Source organism: Vanessa atalanta, chromosome Z (genome assembly GCF_905147765.1).
Source record: "Vanessa atalanta chromosome Z, ilVanAtal1.2, whole genome shotgun sequence".
Taxonomy (NCBI): Eukaryota; Metazoa; Arthropoda; class Insecta; order Lepidoptera; family Nymphalidae; genus Vanessa; species Vanessa atalanta.
Window position 1 is genome coordinate 10,999,164 of NC_061902.1, and position 21,408 is coordinate 11,020,571.

General features: G+C 31.2%; 1 protein-coding gene across 1 annotated transcript in view; it reads right to left on the reverse strand.

The window, feature by feature from the left end:
* Positions 1–326: 326 nt before the first annotated feature.
* Positions 327–21,408, reverse strand: part of LOC125075982 — a 34,091-nt gene continuing 13,009 nt past the window's right edge. Inside the window, exons 6-15 of the mRNA XM_047687890.1 lie at positions 14,976–15,260; positions 13,786–13,978; positions 12,826–12,954; positions 7,676–7,910; positions 6,813–6,968; positions 4,245–4,438; positions 3,936–4,051; positions 2,803–2,889; positions 1,240–1,386; positions 327–540 (exon numbers count right to left, since the gene is read on the reverse strand). Coding sequence (XP_047543846.1) covers positions 1,252–1,386; positions 2,803–2,889; positions 3,936–4,051; positions 4,245–4,438; positions 6,813–6,968; positions 7,676–7,910; positions 12,826–12,954; positions 13,786–13,978; positions 14,976–15,260 — 1,530 coding nt within the window. The 3' untranslated portion in view covers positions 327–540; positions 1,240–1,251. The remainder of the gene's footprint in view (positions 541–1,239; positions 1,387–2,802; positions 2,890–3,935; positions 4,052–4,244; positions 4,439–6,812; positions 6,969–7,675; positions 7,911–12,825; positions 12,955–13,785; positions 13,979–14,975; positions 15,261–21,408) is intronic.

Below are 21,408 nucleotides of genomic sequence, written 5' to 3' on the forward strand. Positions count from 1 at the left end.
TCATATTAACAACATATTTCATAATTTGCTTTTGTCTTCGCGTAAGCTAAGATGTCGGATTTGACATTCCACAGGGTTACATTATATTAAAGTAAGTATTTCAACAACTAAATTTATATAATAATTTAATTTAAACGTCATTGGTTTACTGGTAACTAAAGTTAATAATACTTTACAATTTAAGCGTCAAATTTTTAAACTTGCGTTTTTTAATGTCATAACTTAAATGTTTATAATAAATTGTAAGAATATTTAAATTATAATATCTACTAAAACGTTTAAATATAATTACGCATGGCTCGGCTTATGATAACACAAAACAATAGCAATACAATCGCCAAGTAATTACATGTTGAATCTATTTGTCGTTCCACAGTTGTGATGTGACATCGTTGTCAAACCCGACCTCTTAAATCGCAGAAGCTATGAAATACACAGCGCCAGCAAAATAGCGACATTGAATTATTTAGTGATGTCCGTTGAATGTCCAGGTGGCTGAATGCTGATACGAACAGCATCGCGACCCACGACAATTTTTACCTGAAAAAAACAACAAAGGTGTTTTATAGCTTAGTTCGAATTTTACCACATCCAACATAGCTTTACTAAAATATATGAAGATATCTAGTAACTTTTGCGTTTTGAACTTATAAACACAAATACTTAGACAAGCAGATGGTCATTTGAAAATTATCTTATAAATATTTTTTTTTGGAACAATTATGAATTGCTGGTATAATTGATATAATAATGTCGAATGTTTCGTATTACAGTGGTAATTTGAAATAGGTTACCGGTAATTCCGAATACTTAGGGCACTAATCTCTATATAAGGTGACAATATTTTTTATATTGTTAAAATAAGTGCGTAATTTTAGCATATGCTAAAAGTAGCCAGTACTTGTAGTATTTGGCAACAAGTGAGTTATAAATTAGAAATTCAGGATAAGCTAAAGGACTTAATTTCTAATGTGGTGTTATTTTGTGATGTTAATTTTATAGTTATAAATTAAAAATGATACAACATTGGGGAAACCCGTATCTGTTATAATTTCGTGAACATAAAAAAACATGAATGATTTGTATGTCTTATAGCCTTGTTTACTTATAAGTTTTCAATTTTGAAATTTAATTCAATCTTAGCTTGTTCCAATGTGTGTGTGTGTGAAATATACATCAAGAGATCATATTAGACGTAGTAAGTGGATAATGAATCAGAGAGAGATGAGAAGACCTCACCTAGTCGCCTTGTCAGACGTTCATCGCGTAGTACACGGGGTTCTGAGAAGAAGTCATTGGTGAAGTAGCTGTGGCCGTTCCTTCAGGTGCTCCTCTTGAAGTGCGTGAAGGTGATCCTGGAGCTGGCTGGTATAGCGGTGCTGCTACCTGAATTGTCATATTGAGAAAATTTACTGTATTTATTTATTTATTTATTTTCATTGGGACAACCAACAGTAGATACAATATTACATCAAAATAAAAAACTATACATTTCAAAATTATCTAGGCAAAAGTTCTACTACTTATATTTAGTCTCACCGTGCACTATCGTATTGCACAATATAAAATAAATATAAGCAATAATTAGAGATAAGAAGTTATAATACATTTTTTAAGTATTATATAATTAATAAAACCAATAAAATATTCCATAAAATTAGAAATGAGCACAAATAAAATTCTTTATTTTTATTTGAACGCTAATCGCCTTGAAATTTTTTATACTTGTTTCAATAAACTATTTATTTGACGTGCATAATTATTGTAAACAATTACCCATCCATAGTATCGGTTTAAGAATAGGATAAAGGTGTAAGAATAGAAAAAACAACCATATACGCTTAAACATATCTCAGCGAAAATAATACAGCATTTTTAGTCAGGTCGACTATAAAAGCCATTATATTTTCCATAATAAACTTGAAATAAGCTGAACTCTATATTAGTACTATACCCAAGTATAACATTTATATATCATTATAATAACAAAGATCGCGCTTGCTGTAGTGAAACGTAACTCATAAATATTATTTTTGTAATTTTATACTTCTTAAAATAGAGGAAAAGTTTAAGTGTAACTTGCAGTCATTCTCTGTACAAAACAAACATTCATTATCATGAGCATCATTAATGTTTACGACTCACGATATGTATTACGATTGTTACGATAGAAGATGAAAATCTAACTTTTATAAGTTTCCATTCTCGTGACATAGATGGAGTTGAGATGCATTGACGATGCATTTTATGTTTGAATGGCGCGTAATATTTAAAAGTTTTAAAGTTTTATTCGTCGTATTTTACGTAATATTTTATATTTTACTAGTCTGTAATATACATAAGGTTATAACTGCGAGCCACTGCTGGGATAGGAGGAGGGCTATAGAAGGCTTAGAATTAATTTCGCTGCTATGATGCGGGTACGTGGATGACACATGCACATGCAGGTTTATTTATATTTTATTTTCCTCTACGGAACAAGAGCAAATACACCGCGTTTTCGCCATATCGGCTCGTGTATGTTAGGAATACAATTCGTAAAAATTTGTTAAATTGTATATGGCTACATCTCACTGCCTTTGATTAGTATATAACTAGATAATATATTTTTTGACAGTACGCCAGGAGTAATGATAAATAGTAGTAAAGTAGCATAAATAGCAACTAAACAAGACTCAATAACTCAATAGTGATAATTATAATATGTACAATGCACATGTTTACATCAAACAAATAATAGAAAAGCGTGTTTGAAGACGATGAATATCTCTATTAATTAAATTTGCTTTGTGAAATTATCACCTTTTCAGAGTAGCAAATCATTTGTTTTCCTCCACCGGGTTGAGGTGCGGGCACTGGTCTGTACCTTGCCGGAGCTGGGCACAAAGTCTGAAAGATAATTATAATTATGTTTTAACTTTTAACACCAAAATTAAATTGTGTAATTAATGAAAATATAAATTTATCTATGTAGTTTTATTTTGATCTATTAGACGTCAGTATAATGTGATCTAATGATCATTTAAATATGGAAACGGAAGAGACTCAACTCAAATTCTACAGAAATAATTCTGTTGCCGTCTTTGAATACTGCAAACGTTTATTGAGAATAACCTAAAAAGTAAACAGGTGGAGCGTCGTCTTCGTTCGGAGAATCGTCTAAGATTGTCGTTCGTCCAGAAAAGTTTTGACAAGTTTGTCTGAACTCTGACAACGCTCTTTGATCGTTTTAGTTTGTCTCCGTCAGGCTCGCGAGTTTTACTAGGATACCGATCTCCGCCTGAACTACTAATATTCTATAATCTTATTTCTGAGATTTACCTTGTAAAGTTCAGATTAGTTTTCTTGTTTGTTCTATAAAATGTAATTAGATTCATACGAGTAATGTATTGTGTATGTGATAATCGACTATTGACGTGACCCTACCCTACAGAGAAAGACACCTAGTTTATAACCTACATTTGGTAGTAAAATCAATGGTTATGTATTTGAAATGAAAACAAATATTTTAAATAAGTCCCAAAACCTTAAAATTTGAATCAACAGCTCCGAAGAAAAAATTGGAAACTTGAAGAGTCTAATTTATCTGCACGATTAATTGCGGACTCGTTTTTTTACGCCTCACATATAAAGCGTACTAATCCAATATACTAAAATTTATATCAGATGGTGCAGCGTTTCAGAGAAGGTTTTAGTATATATACTATTATATAAGTTGCGCGAAGGTTATAACGGGGAAATAAGGATGAATCTGGGCTCTTGCTTTGTATAAGTAGTAAGTAGTAGTCTCAATTCTAACTTTTGTTTTCGGTAAGGATGAACCATGGTTAATTTTTTCATCAAAAAAAATTTTTCATCAATTGTTTCATCAAATAAAAACGAATATACAGTATATATTGTATAAAAATAAATTCAATAGGACAATAATATAGTACCTGTAGTTGTAGGGCATGGGTATAGTGGGCACGCTGCGGTACAGCCGCGGCGGCAGGTTGTGGCGTGCTAGCGCCGCTCATTGCTTGCGGCTGGTAGTACGAGTGCACGCGGTTGTCTGAAAACAAAAACAACATTCCTACTTAACTTGACCTCTATATTAGGGTTTAATATTTAGAATTCAAAATTAACATTATTCGCAAAATTTCAGAAAAGTCTTTAATTTTGTATCTAGAAGAAGCCCAATCCTAGTCGATGTTATTAGACCCTTTAGATATGGTTCTCTTCGAACCTAGATAGATATGACTTACAATCATTAGCATTCCAAGTTTGCGCGTATTCCTGTTGATAGTGGTAGTGATTGCTATACGGCACATAGAGCAGTTGGTGATGACTACGTATTGGAGGAGGAGACTCCGGTCTCCTACATCGACCAGAGCGTACCGGTGATGTCTGTTCTGAACTTGTTTGCGAGCTGTATAACTCTTGACTGCTGTCTGAACATCTAGAATATGAAAACAATATGGTTTATATAATATTTTTGAACATCTAAAATATGAAGAAAAATAGATGGTTTATATAACATATTTGAAGTTGTTTTCTTATGCTTGGGATTTTATTAGATTTAATTTTCTTATAATAATTCTATTTTTAAAATATGGAGTTATTTTCAAATATCTATTTTTGTATGGTATGTGTAGATATCATGTGGTACCTTTTTAATATTTAAATATATAACCATAAGGTTCACTGGTAAGAGAATAACCCCGTGATAATTTTAAACAATAAAATGATTATTTTGATTTGACTATAATACGAAAACGACTTTATTTTATAAAATGTTTATTATGACAATAAAGAAAGTATGTACTAATTTCAATATTATAACTCATCGGAAATTTAGACAAGAATCAATTTAATAAAAACGTGTTAAAATTTAAGTCATTCTAGTATTATTATCCGCACGGCCTACGATTTTATTTTTAAATTTAAATTTTAAAATTCCAAAATATGATTACTGCGTGGAAAATAAATTAAACTAAAGATAGCGTTTCATGCGCGTATTCGTTTTATTTTGTAGGGTTTCGTTCACCCGATACCAGAAAAAATCTCTCATAGAATCACTTTTGGCAGTCTCAGTTTCGTCTGTTCTTCCTGGAATGCCTAAAAATAGGGAGTAGAGGGTTTTATCTTTTCAGCTCTAAGCAAGGTGAGCCAGTGAGATAATTATACACTCCAGTATACGTATACACGGGGCGCATTATTTGTTCATTGGTTTCAAGTTCTAAGAAATGTATGTGATTTGATTTGAGTGATAGTATTTCAAGTGTAACAAGTTGTTGTGGTCTACGAATGGCAAGGAGCCGGTCCGCTTTGTCTTATATCCCCTTTTTTTATGAAGCCACCTTTCATACTGTTGGCTACCCAAAAATCTCGCTGTGGTATTTGTTACATTGTTGTCCATAGAATTTACTTTCAAAGACTTACATTTTATTTGGTGTTGTAACACGATACGACCACAGTGTTTTTACAAATCTACTTGAATTTTGTTTTAAGGTTAACCTAATTTGTTATTTAAGTAAAAGAAAAACATCAAATGTACGTTCTTTTTTTAATATTTACCGCCTCCATTAATTTCTGTTTAGCCTAAAGTTTAATTTGTAGACACTGCCTTCAGCAGTAAGTCCGCCTTTGTTCCAACTTTGTAATTGTTTTTGCGAATAGTATATGAACCGCAAAATATTTCAAGAAACCTTAAATAAAGGAGGGTAATCATTTCAAGCATGTTTAATGTAAATGTAGAAACGAGCATTATATTTTTGAATACTTTGAAAGGAATATTGTTATTTCATCAGCTTTAAACAGATTCGGTACAAAAATACAATCACAAACATACTCTCTGCGACTTTTTTTAATTTGTACTCTTTTCATATTTCGTCGAAACTTCCTCATTTCTATATTTATTATGGTAGATGAGGAATACAAAGACGTTTTTAAAGAAACGTATGTAAGTTTCTAATGACACATTTTGTTATGGCTACATAATAATGTAAAAATATTTTGGTATCCGTTCATTCGTAGTACATATACAATATATAACAATTCGTTTAAAAGTAAAACCCAAAACTATAAAATACAGTTGGAACGTCCGGAAAATAATACGTTTTATTATACATATATAATTATATATCATATAGGTACTACGAGTATATTCGTTCATTGAACAACTCAATATTATTTTTTATTTAATTTCACTAGCTATAGTTTAAAATGACTGAAGGGGTTCTAAACGAAAAAAAAAAAAATATTAATACCATATTAAATCATATTTTATATGAATTTAATATAGGTATACTGACAACACTAAAATGAAATCAACAAAAGTTATTTTTATAATGCATTTCAAACTATATTTTATAGTATTTTTAGGAAGGGCGTAATTATAAAATACTTTTCGTACTGTAGTTTTATCAACGAGCTTAATACAGTACCAGTGGCTCGCCCGCGAAACTTCACGTTTATTCAATATATTTTTTAGGATTTTTCAAACCTATGACAGTAATAATAACTCATCTACATTTGGCGCCAAAATTATGAAAGGTTTTTTTAATAATTTTTTTATGTTAAATAGTATACATTATATATATAAAAAACTATATATGATTTTATCGAAGAATATTTTGTCAAACGAGTTGATTTTAACGCAGCATTCTGCGAAATATTTTTATACCTATGCATATTATATTTTTGATAATTAACTGGATTATACTTTACGTAATTAAAGTATAATTAATGTACATATATATATGTTACATATACATAAATATATTTGAGCGGTAAGCTCTAAAAGTAAATAAAATTTTAAGTAAATGTCTTACCCAATGTTAGCATAGAGCGAGCAGTTTCTATACACGTTCTCGTGCTGCCGCTGGTAGTGGTAAGATGCAACATTCTGAGCATGCGCGTAGCAAGAATCAGTGTGTTGGGATACCGGTGTGCTGCTGCATTGGCGCGGTACGTACTCCGATTTAGACCTGACACCCAAAATTTGATTATTTTAATATTAGAAACTTAACTAAAAATTATGTAAAATTTTTACTGTACACTAATATCGATCATTAATAATTCTTTTGAAGATCTTTTTTCATTTGATAGATTTAAATTAGTTTTCATATTATTTATTATGATGTATAGCTGCTTTCGATTAAAATTTGCTTTGGTTATTTACTGATTGACTGCTTATTTAAAATATTAATTAGGTTTTTTGATGTGGCCATTTCCTGCGGTAGAGTCGGTATTTAAAATAAATAACGAAAGTCTCCGATATCATTTAATAATTATTTTAACATTCATTCGTCCTGATATTGCTCGGGTTGAAAATACATAATATACACCATCTTATTTTTTTCAATAATGAGATAGTTATACACAAATAATATAATGTACCGGTCCTCACCGGTAGCATTTGCCTTTGTTGTAACGGTTCAGATTCTAGCATTACGTAAATAAGTGAAAAGAACTGTGGCCAATTTTACTAACATACAATTGTTATGATACGTTCCCGATTCTATCTATTCCGAACTGGATCGTTATGTTCGTAGGATAGGTAAACCGCTAAACAGCAACGTTGACGTTTCGATTCGATTGCAATAAAGTGATAACATTACAATATTAAAATGACATATAAGATAAAAGTAAGTTTCGTCGCCGATGCAATTAAATACAATTTCTTGTTACTTACCAGTTGCTGTTAACACTTGTTCTGCTCTGTGGCCTAGAATTAAGATTCGCTTCTGAATAGTATGGCCAGGAATAGTTTGAACTGGTGCGCTGGCAAGCGTGACTGGGAACTGGCGTTGTTGTACTTGGCGTCGGAGTTGGTTGCAGTTCGTTCTGCATCTGCTGTAGAATTTCGTCTGAAGCTCCGAGCTGTTGCTTCACAGCGATACCTCTCACCGCTGGTCGACGATGGAAACCTAAATATTATTTATAATAAATTAATCTATTAAGTCAATTTACCGTTTTATTCGTTACAAATCTAATCATATATTTCAATTCAAAGTTTTATTGCATTATCGTAAATTATTAGATTAAACTTAATGTCAGTTAAATGCCTGATCATAATAATTTGATGAGTATGTTGAACACGCGAACTCTCAGCTTAGTTTTACTTAAACTATTGTAACCGCAATTACTCTGTAATTTGTAAACTAAATTATATGATTCATATTAAGAAAGGTAAAATTATAATAGATTATGTAAATATACATTTTTTATTTAAAAAAACGTAGTAACAATGACGCGTCTTAGTTATACTGGTAGTTCTATCTGTACATTTAACTATTGTTCAATAAGCATAAATTCAAAGAACTATTTTTCTGTATCTCAATGTAACATTCACCGATGCTCAAATGTCTGACAATTATCTGTTAAAGGTGAAAATTAAGCAATCCTATACTGATTACATTTTTACTGGGGGCTTGTAACTTGCTAGACTGATTAGGTACCAGCCACTTATCAGTTAGTCTTCCTACTTCCAAACAGTAATGTTTTTCATTGTTCTGTTTCAATTTTCAGGGCTGAGTGAGTCAGTGTAATTACAGGCCCAAGAAAAAATATCATTGTTCGTTGGGTAACGGCGTATTGACGGTGTGAGAAGTGATTAATATTATGTTTCAAATGTTTGATATTTTCGTAATCGTATATAATGCATAAATTAATACCATATTTCTCAAATAATTTAATATATTTCTACATCCGCTTCAAAATACTACAATTCTCCTCTAAGAAATAGTTATAAATATTTTTAGCTGATTGTTTAAATATTATCAAAATATAACAAATCATTTCAGTCACTGAGTATGTTAGCGTATTAGTGGACAGATCCACCACTGGAGTAACTATAAAATGGCAAATATTAACCTACCAACTACCTATGTACCTAATGCAGTTTTATTTATATAATAATGTAATTTATTTTAATATAACAATTTCAATCAACTCATACGGTGACGAAATAAATAACTAAAGTGGGATTATTCATCAATATATTATTATTATAAACATATATAAGTCGGTTTCATGTAAAGACATTTTCGCACTCAAACCACGTGTCTTTATTTGTTTTGTTTTTTTTATGATTTAGGTTAGCGGACTAGCATATGGGCCACCTGATTGTAAGTGGTCACCACCACTCATAGACAATGGCGCTCTAAGAAATATTTACCATTCCTTACTTCCTTACATCGCTAATGCGCCATCAACCTTGGGAACTGAGATAGTATGTCGCTTGTGCCTGTAGTTACACTGGCTCACTCACCCTTCAAACCGGAACGCAACAATACTGAGTACTGTTGTTTGGCGGTAGAATATCTGATGATAAATTTTAAAATGCATCAAGTGGCCATTGTAATAATAAAAACTGAATATTATTTAATTCAATTAAAGTCGAAATTAAATATAATTATATGGATATATTAATTACTAATTTTACCGATATATTGTACCGATTGCAATTATCAAACAAATATCTATTAATATACTTCATACATCTGAGTTTCTCCTCAGTCCGTATGATTCGATATCAAAACTACGTAATTTGGTCTTTTGATTCGTTGACCTAAGCCTCTTATTTCATCCGTTGGACATAAACTTGATGTTGTGATGCAATTAAGCCAGTGCTATAATTGCCTTAGCCATCTGCTATTCGATTCCATCCTACAATTAATTTATAACTAGAACATATTGTAAACGCGTATGTTTAATTGTTACTGTATATAGTACATATTACATGAAATTTATCAAGACTTAATTGACGGCTTGTTTTTTTGCTAGACCTATTATAAACTAACTACTACAAGCGATATGATGGGCGTTAGGTATGAACTAAGAAGTGTAATAATAAAACGCAAAGTTTATTTTATTATATAGTTTAAAGTACAAAACGGGACTAAATAATATATAAATAATAAATATTATAAACGCAATGAATTTGAATATTATACCTACAAAAAAATATCAAAATAATAAGCGAGTTCAAATTATTTCTTCAAATTGAAATTGGATCATACTGGAGATATAAAAAATAACGATACAATTGGTTTTTTTAAATCGTTTTAAATGTACTATTGTACAAAATTTCAAGAATCGAATAAACCGCACTGTCGTATATCACACAAGGGGTGAAACAAACCTAAACCATTATAAGCAAGTTCCATTCATATATTATATAAAACTATAATTAAATCTCTGAGAAAATTGTACACTAAAACATCTAACAGATTAAATAATTTCCTGTTCAAACACGGATGCCTCGATTTATAAATATTGCAACATTTATAGGAAATAAAGCATAAAACGGCAGCAGAATATGAAATACTCCAGCAAAAATGATATTGAAAAATATATTACATATTTGTATTTTAATTTTACTTGTAAGCTTTACGTTGACACTTATTTTTTTTTTAAATTCATATAGTAGATCGTCGAACTGGCAAATCGGCTTATGATAAATGTTCACCTGATAGATATAAATAAGTCAGAAATATTAACCATTTATTTTCTGTTATTGTAAAAGAGTATTTAAAATGATATGGTTTTCGCCGACATGCTGTGTTGTATCTAATTTATACCAGGCAGTGCCACAATTTAAATTTTTGGATTGCAAATTGATGACAAATAGTTTGCATTGAAATCTGCGACGACGACATCTACATTAACTCGTTTGTCTTTATAGAGTAGTAATATTAACCATTCCTAACATCGTCAATGAGCCACTAAAGTAAGGAACTAAACTAAACTCTTAGTCCCCTGTGCCTGTAATTACCCTGGTCCACTCATCCTTTCAAACCGGAACGGACCGATACTACGTGGTGCTGTTTAGCGATAAAATGAATGATGATGATGGTTTAATTATTTATTTATAATGTAAATATTTCAAATCTATTTTGAAATGATATTTATATAGCTATGAATAATCCAGCGTGATTTATCCGCTCAAAACCGTCAAATTCAGCTCAATGCGAAGGTCGACACAGCTGTAGGATTTTATATTATTTAAAATAAATAACGTGCCAATTCATGCCAAGACACGCAGATGGTAGATTTTCATTACAGTGCAAATTTCACAGAATAAGTACATTTGCACGATAAATTTAAATGGAAATAATTAATATATCCTTCGAAATAAATCTATCGAAAAATTAATCAAGAGTCGATAATAAAAATATTATCGATACATACACATATAGATATGAACCATCGTGTCATTCTTCTCAAGTATGGAGCCTTTTGAATAGCATTATGGTTTGTTAAATAATAATCAACTACGTTTAAATGTTTAAAAAAAAGGTCTATTGTTTTTTAATGAGAATGAGGGCGTGACTGTTTTTTGATCTATGCTGAAAATGATCGCTTTTAACTTTCGAATGTAAAAATTAATTTCATGTGTTTTATTCGGGATTTAAACGGAATAATATGTATATTTTTTACCACGCCCGTTGCTTCGATAGTGGCTTCCGCTGTGTCGCAAGCTGACTTTATAATTCATTCATTGCAATGTGACAACAAGAATATTTTCTGATAATATTTATATAAACAATTTGCAAATACACGTTGTTAGATAACGGCCTCTTCGCTTCGAGTTCGAGTTTGAAGATTACTTCAATTTACACAATTGCTGTGTGTCGGATACAGGGGGCCAATTCTACTAACACATATATAATACTCTATTCCATCCATAACAGGAAAAAAACCCAAATAAACACATTTGACAGCAAATTGACGCGATATCGAGAGCTTGATTTATCTATGATATTCACTCCTTGCGAAAAAATAGCGTTTTGAACGTCGACGAAATTGTTATCGGGATTTCGGAAGTAAAATTAAAGTGGAAATTAATTGTTAAGTGCAAAAGACAAATATAATCTATTACAAAATATATATATATAATAATCATAAACTCTTAATAGTGTACAATATAGTTCAGTAATTAGAAAATAGCATGAATTACGCAAATCTGGGTTTGTTTATATTTTTTCCTACTTCCATCGGAATAGTCTATACACAATTATCGTACGTTCCAGATCCAACTTCGACCGAAGCGCAATTGGATCGTTGTGTCAGTAGAATAGGATCAGTAACGGCAAACAGCTGAGCGGTACCGATAACGTTTCGATTCGATTGCGATAAAGTGATGATTTGTTGGTAGCATTGGCGCCCTGGTTTCCTCACGATGTTTTCCTTCAGTAGGTTAATAAAATTAAATTAAGAACATGACAGTTGAACCTGATATTTTTAGATGAGATTAACTTATTGAGTTAAGGCAGAGAAAAAAAATTAAAGTTCATGTTTGAAATTTCATATTTTTAAGTCTTAATATAATATGGTATAAATATTCAAACATTATGGTGGAATAGCTGTTTTATTAGCTTCACCCAAGCTATAATTAAATATCTATTAACTACTGTTTGTACTTACATGATTGTGTATGTGAACTTGTTACCTGCTTTAATAGTTACAAGCGCGCTTAGTCCTAAGTTAAACAACAGCGATACCTACTTGTACGCAATTTCGGTAATTTCTATTAAATATCTGCATTAATGTATATAATATAATAATAATTTTTCCGTTACTGTTTATTACGCAGAACAATTTTCGAAGCGTATAATTGACCGCATCGCACCAATTTAATAAGAATAAACATATACACGAATACAAATATAATTCGAGACAATTACCGACGTTTAATATAGTTTTTACATGTTTGTCAATAAATTATTGTCACTCATAATATGATCTAACTGTTAGATCTAACTGTAATACTTTGTACGACGTATAATACAAATTCTTGCCATCTTACCTTTTTGATAAAATAAATATTAGTTTCATTACCGTAATCATCATGTTCATCATCACTGCTAACCGGTTGCGACTCCTGACCATATCGCTGACGAAGTCTTTCAGTTCGAGACGCGGACGCACGCGCGAATGCAGCTAAGCTGTCGTCGCTTTCGCCGGCACCTAAGAAAATAATTTATAATATTTAATTATTTAGCCAACGAACTAAATCATAAAACATAAAACAAAATCGTGAAAGTGACAGCTTTAAATCTGCGTGAGGTTAAGGTTCTAAAAAATAATACAAAAAAGTTATACTTCTGTTTTCAAAGTTTGTAAATAGTACGTAATTTTTTAGTATACCTCCTGATATATTTAAAACTGATCTCAAAAAATCAAATGCCTTTTTAAGCATATAGCCGAAATACTTTATAAACTGAGAGCTAGTCCGCAATGCGAAAAACAACCACGTGCTTTTATTCTCGCATTTCTGTAACACTTGTGTGTGCATTTGTTTACACGCACTAGCGATTTAAAATTACAAAACGCGACACAGATTTCAATCGGAAGAATAAAGGACACCCGGTGTGATTTCGCAGTGCGGACCTAAGTCCGCACAAAGTGTAAGTCTAAGTCTAAGTTACACTTCATTTTGTATTGACACAAAAATGAAAACTACATATTATGTCAGCCGACTGTGGAGATTAAAGAAACTCAAATTACTTTTCTTCTACTTACATATATATTTTTTCAGGTCAATACACTTTAGCACTAGAAACGCAATTTATCTAAACAACAACAAGTGTAACCGTATATCTATGTCGGAAGTTCAAATGAAAGATGTTTTTACTACTAGTCTTGCAAATATAAAAATAGTCATCTACAAATAAATCTCTAAAAAGAGAATATATTGTTTTATATGGTTGATACGTGTTCATTACGTTGACAGCAATTGCGGCCTAAATAAATACTCCGTATGTTGGACCAAATATTTTTTAAAAAAAATTGATGTACCTGGCGTTCCCGCTACTACGTCGGGAGCCGGTGCGTCATTGTGCTCCTGGAAATCGAGGTTTGTAGTTGAAGAGGCGGAGGTTCGATCTCCGGGTGGCACATAATAAAATCCTTCGTGATGTGCCGTGCTTCCGACACACGCTGTGAGTGGTGCGAGGGTTGATAGAAATTGTCGTCGTGGCTCCGATCTTGGCTAAAACATTAAAAAAATCGTCAACTATAATATTAATCTTTAAAGTTTCAATTTTCACACTATTTATTTGTAATCATTGAATTGAAAGCATGAAAACAGATGATATAAATTTATAGAGTAAATTGTGTTGCAATCTCATAATTTTGATTAAACTTTAAATATTAATTTATAGTGAACAATTTATAAACTATACCGCAATATATACGTTATCTAAAATTAATAACGGGTAACACAAACATAGACAAGTTCTGATTTAATCTACCCAAATTTCGTATTTAAGTTAGTAACGAGGCATACAAATTATTATTATATATATTATATACTAATGCAGCACCCTCCCATTTTCCCCCATTGAAGTAGAATGTCCGAAAGTCCTAGTATGCTAAATTTCAAATCAATCGGACATATATACTATCGGAAATAACGAAATAAGTCAATTCGCTTACTACAATTTAATTTTGTTTGTAAAAAGTATTTGTTATAATCCTCAATTGTTGACCATTAGCAATACGATGCAGAAAAAAATCTAAAACCGTCTGTGTCTGTATGGTTTTATATACAATACTATACGTGAATGCTCAAAATTGCTAAAATACCTACCAAATTTGTTTAAAAAATGCACAGTGCCGAGATTCGAAACAGTCTTTCTGCAGTTATTAGTGTTTGTTAGTCATTTTGATTCGCCGAAGTGAATCCGTACTTCAGTCTGTTATTCTACTTGTTTTTTATACGGGGAATGAAATCGTAGTTTTATAAAGTTTTACCTTTGTATCAACTTTAATATTTTACGACTATGACGTAAAAGTTTTACATTCATAATAAGTTTTATTAAAAGGTTTAAAATAAAATTATTCAATATAATTTATAGTTCAATATAATTTAATAATTCTTTCATATGTATTAAACATGAAACTTGGTAATTGAAAGAAAAAAATGCTGTACCGAGCATATTTTGCCTAAACGGTGTGTGTACGTTAAATTTTTATGGATTTCCTACCTTTGGTGGCTCTTGATGTACATCTCCTAAGTCCGGTGGCTGTTGACGAGTCGGTACCGGCGCAGACAGTGTAGATGAGGACGAACTTGACGATGCACTTCCGAATGCCTTTTCATTATTTTTGTCAATGCTGTTGTAAGATTTCTCACTGGATTTATCGCTACTGCTTGAGAATTTGTCGATACTTGTGCCTGCTGGCGACGACCTCTGGTCCTCGTGTTGTTCATCGTCTTCTACGTCGCATGTTAATAGTCGAATCCTCTCTGACAGCGATGTAGTTTCTTGCTACAAACATATGATCAAATAGTAATTCACAACTCACACACATTGGCTTGTCTAATCTATTTAAATTATTAATGGAACTAGTAAATGTAATATGTAGAAATTAAAAAATACTCAAAGGAATTGTCAGTCCCTATACTTAGATTTATTGTGAAATTTGATTGGAATTTTATATATTATTTTGTATAACTGGGTACCATACGCTAATGGAATGCCCCTCATACTGGGTTAGCGAGTAGAATAAGACTAAGAAAATATTTTTTGAAATTAAAGTAAGTGTTGCGCCTCAATATAATTTTTGAAAAAAAAAAAAACATGGTATATATGCTCATGTAAACTAGAAAATCTTTCCTAGTAATAATGGTCATCCCTATTATTAATACCAGGAACAGGCATAAGCTAGTTTTGTCCGTTACTACACCGGATTAATAATAATTCGTTGGAACAAAGGATTCCTGAAAATGTTTAATTATAAAATACAAAAAAATTGATCGCCTTCAGGCCGTTTCAAATACAAATATATTATAAAGAACAATCATTGTTGAAAACAAAAAGAAAAATCCCTTTTTAAATTCTATGGCATAAGGTATTACTTTCCGAATCGGTAGTAAATTTTTTACAAGCTTTGTTTAAATGTAATGCTTTTATGTTTGATAAAAATTTCGATTCGACAGACGCCTTTTTAACAGTTTTCATTTGAATTATCTCCCACATTTGTACGTTTAAATAAAGAAATATCATATCCTGGTAAACCTACTTATAGGATTATAAAAAATACAAACAGTATTCACATTTATAAACTTACTACAGGGCGTAAGCGTAACAACGAGCAACATAGTAAAGTGCTGGTGTTCATTTTATTTTATCGGATTAACCGAGGCGGCCAGAGTCTACAACGAGCTTAATCACGTTAATTGATCACTCTCGTTTGTGGCAGGTTTATCAGTTACGTATTCAATTTTATTGTTTTCTTTTTTACGCTAAACGAACATGTATTATTCAGTTAAAGAATTTTTTCATTGACCTTTGTATAGTTTCATGGAAAGAAATATTACTGATTTTGACTAATGCATTAATTACTATAAAATGTAAAAACCACGACTCCCTGAATAAATGTATGAATTAACATAAAGCCAGTATTGCTCTGGATGGTGTAAAGATACAAAACCAATTTAGACAGTTAAAAGTTATGTGACAATAAAGAAATTAGCTTCCAACGAAATCTTCGGCTTCGGTTTTATTAAGCGCCGATATTGAAATAACTAGAACGATTGCACGAGAGCCAAATGAATGAATGAATGAATGAATTAATAAATCGATCAAAATATTCTCTATTCAACTAAGTTTACTAAATATTATTATACACTAAATATACTACAAAATGTCTTTATTATATATTAACAACGGTCACATCATTTTTGTCATTTGACAATACAAATCGCTAAGTCCCTGCATTTTAAATCTGTATTGTCTTCGTTAAAAAACATTTAAATTACATGCTGCAAAGAGCTATATTGAACTATATTAAATGCACAATGTATTTCATTTACTTTATTGGATAAGGATTAACGCTGTGTAGCTTAAAATTGCTTCGTAAATAAGCCATTATTTTTCGTAAAAAGTAAAGGATAAAAAATGGTTATTGTGAGTTATCCCTAAGAGATAGACATATACCATCGCGGACTTTTATTGCAGACCTTTTTAAGTTGTACAATGTTGTGCTACATTATTTTGATTTATCTCGTAGTATAAAAGTGTATATTTACGACATTACATTAGAAACCTCAAAAATTATCAGTGTTTTTCTACTATATTATACATATAAACTTGTCTCTTGAATTACTCTGTCTATTAAAAAATACCGTATCAAAATTTGTTCGGTAATTTTAAGGATCTACGCATACATAGGGACAGACAGACAGAGGGAAGCGACTTTGTTTTACACTATGTAGTGATGAATCCGCATCATTACCCGCGTGGATTTCAGTTTGTGATCAAAATTCTTAGAAAAATTGCAACAAACCCTAATCTATCATACAATTATCATCAATTTTACACCCTTACGTAAATCGTAATAAAGTAGCCTATGTCTGTCTTTGGGGTTCGAGCTTGCTTCGTACCAAAGTTCATTAACATTAGTTCAGTGGCTTAGCCCTGAAGCGCAACAGACAGACTTTTGCATTAGTATAGGTACTCCTGATTTTGTAACATCTACATAATCTTGTTTCCAGTATGATCCCTTGATTATTAATATTTTTAAACCATCGATTTAAATTCATGCGGATATTCAAAATATTGAAAATATTTTCGGATAAAATTGAATATCTTGCCACAAGAAGGATCTATCGACTTTGCCGAGTCAAAAACTTTATGAGCTTATCCTCATTACTCTCTCTACTTTTTCGTTGTATGATTATCAGTGATTATATTTAAATGATTAATATTATTGTGAATATACATAATGTTTTTATAAATATACTGTGATACTGTTTCATTAAAAACATAACGATCTCTTTTGTTAAATGGAAACAAATTCACTATATCCATCGTTATCCTAAGCTAATTTTCTCTAAGACGTAATACTATTAAATTAACCAAAATATACTAATCGAGTATAACATATGTATGCTGTCTAAGATTTCAAACCACGTCTGCCGCGCAGCTGAGTCTCTCTCATAGGGACGATAAATGAGGATTCCACTGAAGTTTCATCCAATAAGATTCCTAAAAAAAAAGCTCCGACCGTATCAGCATATTATAATTTTGTTTTCTCACATTAGGTAGGAGAAAAGCTACATATTTTGTCATTCAAACCAAATTATTTGTTGTAAACCAATATCCGTGATAATGCAATGCTTACATCGTTTTAGTATTATCTTGTCAACTTTAAAAATAATACATTATCAGAAATACTGATCAATGTAGCTTTAATTAAGAAGGTATTAAAAGCTTCTATAATAATACAAATATTTTGTAGCGATCTTTACTTTTTGTCATATTAGATTACACCATGTTAAATGATTATCCCATCAAAAACATAAATGTAAAAATGAGAGCCAAGTTAAATATTATGATATATACCTTGGTTGTTGTCTTCAACGACAAAAGAAGTGAGATCTAAATTTGTGCCAAGTTAAATAGTCCTTTCTGAAATTTATTTATAACTACATAAAATATCATTTCTTCTTATAACTTGGGGTAATATATTGTTGCCTAAGGTCTGACTTGGCTGGTTCTTATATGTTTATAAACACAAATTGTAGTTTGTGTTTAGAATAACAAATTATAACTCAGAACATCTAAGAAGAATGGAGGACAGCTCAGTATTGCTTAGTTAGTATTAACGTACATTAAGAGCTGCGATGGTCCAGTCACTAGAAAACATGAATCTTAACCAGATATTGCGAGTTCATATCCAGACAAGTACCATTGAATATTTGCGTGCTTAATTTGTGTTTATAATTCATTTGTAACAGGCTTAGAACTTACGAAGGCTTTAATATAATTCGTATATGAGAACTAGCCAAGTCAGACCTTAGGCAACAATATATTACCCCAAGTTATAAGAAGAAATGATATTTTATGTAGTTATAAATAAATTTCAGAAAGGACTATTTAACTTGGCACAAATTTAGATCTCACTTCTTTTGTCGTTGAAGACAACAACCAAGGTATATATCATAATATTTAACTTGGCTCTCATTTTTACATTTATGTTTTTGATGGGATATCACCTCTTTTTGTATATAAATTATTAGTAGGTACTTATTAATAACAAAATTAATACCATATGGTTTTTATTAAACTATTCTATTTTCTTATGTTTACGGGGTATAATTGTCTTTTTTTTTATACGTTCTTATTTTTCTTGTAGGTACCTCTGAAATGTTCGAGTGAATTGCCCATTCAGTATCCGGATTTTTTTTACGCGTTTTCTGTTTATACCTAATTTGGCCAAGCCGGGGCAGTATAACGTGCGCAGACGGTTGTACTCTACAATAGAGCTCTCTTGTGTCTTGATTTGACTTGGACCTAAATTGATAAGATGTACTCCATCTAAGTTTTTAACTCTAGAGAGGCCAACGTAAGCCTGCTCTTTACTTAACATAGAGGAGCCTATGTCGAAAAGAGCACCGTCAAGGCGAAGGCCTTGTGATTTGTGTATAGTAGTAGAATATGCTAAGCAAATAGAGAATTGTTTCCTTTGAAAATATATGTACATAACTTAATATCTGTAACTTGGTTTTCACTTCTAGACTTCGACTTCTTCCAAATTAAATTATGTTTAAATTGAATTGTTATTTTACGTGCGCTATTGCTGTTGTCGCCGTCCCCAATGTACTTTCTCTATTTTTCCATTGGACCCATTCACCAGTCCTTTGCTGACATCAGCATGCTCGCTCGATATTGTTCTTCCAAGCAATAAGGATCCACGATTGTAGCGCTAGAGTACAAACTTAAATCATTCCTGTTACGATATACATACTCTACTACAGCCTCACGAAACCTATTTTATTGTTGTATACTAGTATACTCAAACAAAAAATATGCAGTCGAATAGACTAGGTAGCTTCCATCGGAAGGCATTGAAATAATTCTTATGAGCGCGGTTGCCACTCGCTCAGACACGTCCGCGTTAAGGTTTAATCGCAACGCTCCTATCCCGCTGCTCCGGCGTCGCGTCGCGCGCCGTGTACCGAAATGCCTATTATTATTTTTTTTTTAAGTACAATGATTTTGCACCATTGATGTGCGCTAAATGCTAGTTAATAACGTAATAAATACGAAAGTCGGCTATACTCATAAGTAATAAAACGGAAATATTTGGATTTAAAAAACTTAAGGGTGGTATTCAACTTGTTATATATTCACATGAAGACCTTAAAATCCACATTAAGACCGGCTGTCATAAGTTTTGATTGCTGGTTCTTACATCATTTTTTTATTACAGTTATTACAGGAACTAAGTATATAAGTGTTCCTATAGACCCAATAAAATGAAAAATTATAATAAAATGATAAAAAATTACCAGTTTCAGATTTTTTTCCTTTATATTGGCCTAATTATCTACCTGCATGCCAAATTTCAACTTTTTAGGTTCCCTGGAAGTAGGTTATAGTTTTGATCTATAGGTCAGTCAGTGATAAAAATGACGATTTTTAGACCTTAATATCTAAATAACCATTTGAGATGCGTTTATGAAAAATGGAACACATATGTATCTCGCGAGTCTCAATATATGAGCCAAATTTGATACATTTATGTCAAATAGTTTTTGAGTTATGAGGAGGTCAAAAGTGGCTCCAGATGGTTCGTGTAATATTACACACGGTGCTGCACGCCAGTTCTGTTACTAGAACTTGGCTGACACGCTACCGCGTGTCTAGATAGCTTGTTGCTAGTGCGACACTGATTATTTATAATTATATTGTACCTTATTATTATTAGCGCATATGTGATAATTATTGAAAAAAATTAAAACCTTTCGTGATTTTTAAATGAGTTTAAAGTAAATATCATAATATAATTAATAGTATTCGAATTGTTATTATTTTTGATAAGTTTTAACGTGATTTTAATCATTTTGTTTCGGTGCTTATACAGATTTCATTCGCTATTATTTTATTAAAAACACATTATTTTATTTATATTTGAACTGAATTTATTATTGCTATTAATTAAACATTCGGCTTCGGCCAACGATCAATATTCTTCTGAAAATATAATACTTGTATATAATATAATAATAGACGTGTATTTGAATGAATTTTTAAAGTCCAAGTATTTAACTGTAGTTTTTTAAATATCAATCTAAAAAAAATAAAAAATATATATACGATTGGGAAAATGAGATTGTTCAATGTGCTAATATTTTATATTGTTTAATATTAATTTTAATTGCTCGTATGTGATAAGATGTTAAAATATTATGTAAGCTCATATTAAATTAACTTTGTACAAGTTCGTTATACCTAATGGTAATTGCAGAACTTATCTCGGTGAAGCGTGACTTGGACTGAACTCGCAAATAACATATGTATATGCCAAAATATTTGCCTTTTCACAAAATAATTAACGTAAGAGCACCATTTGCCTTTACTTGCCATACTTTTGCAATGTAATGAAAAAGTTCATCTGCAATCTCTAAAG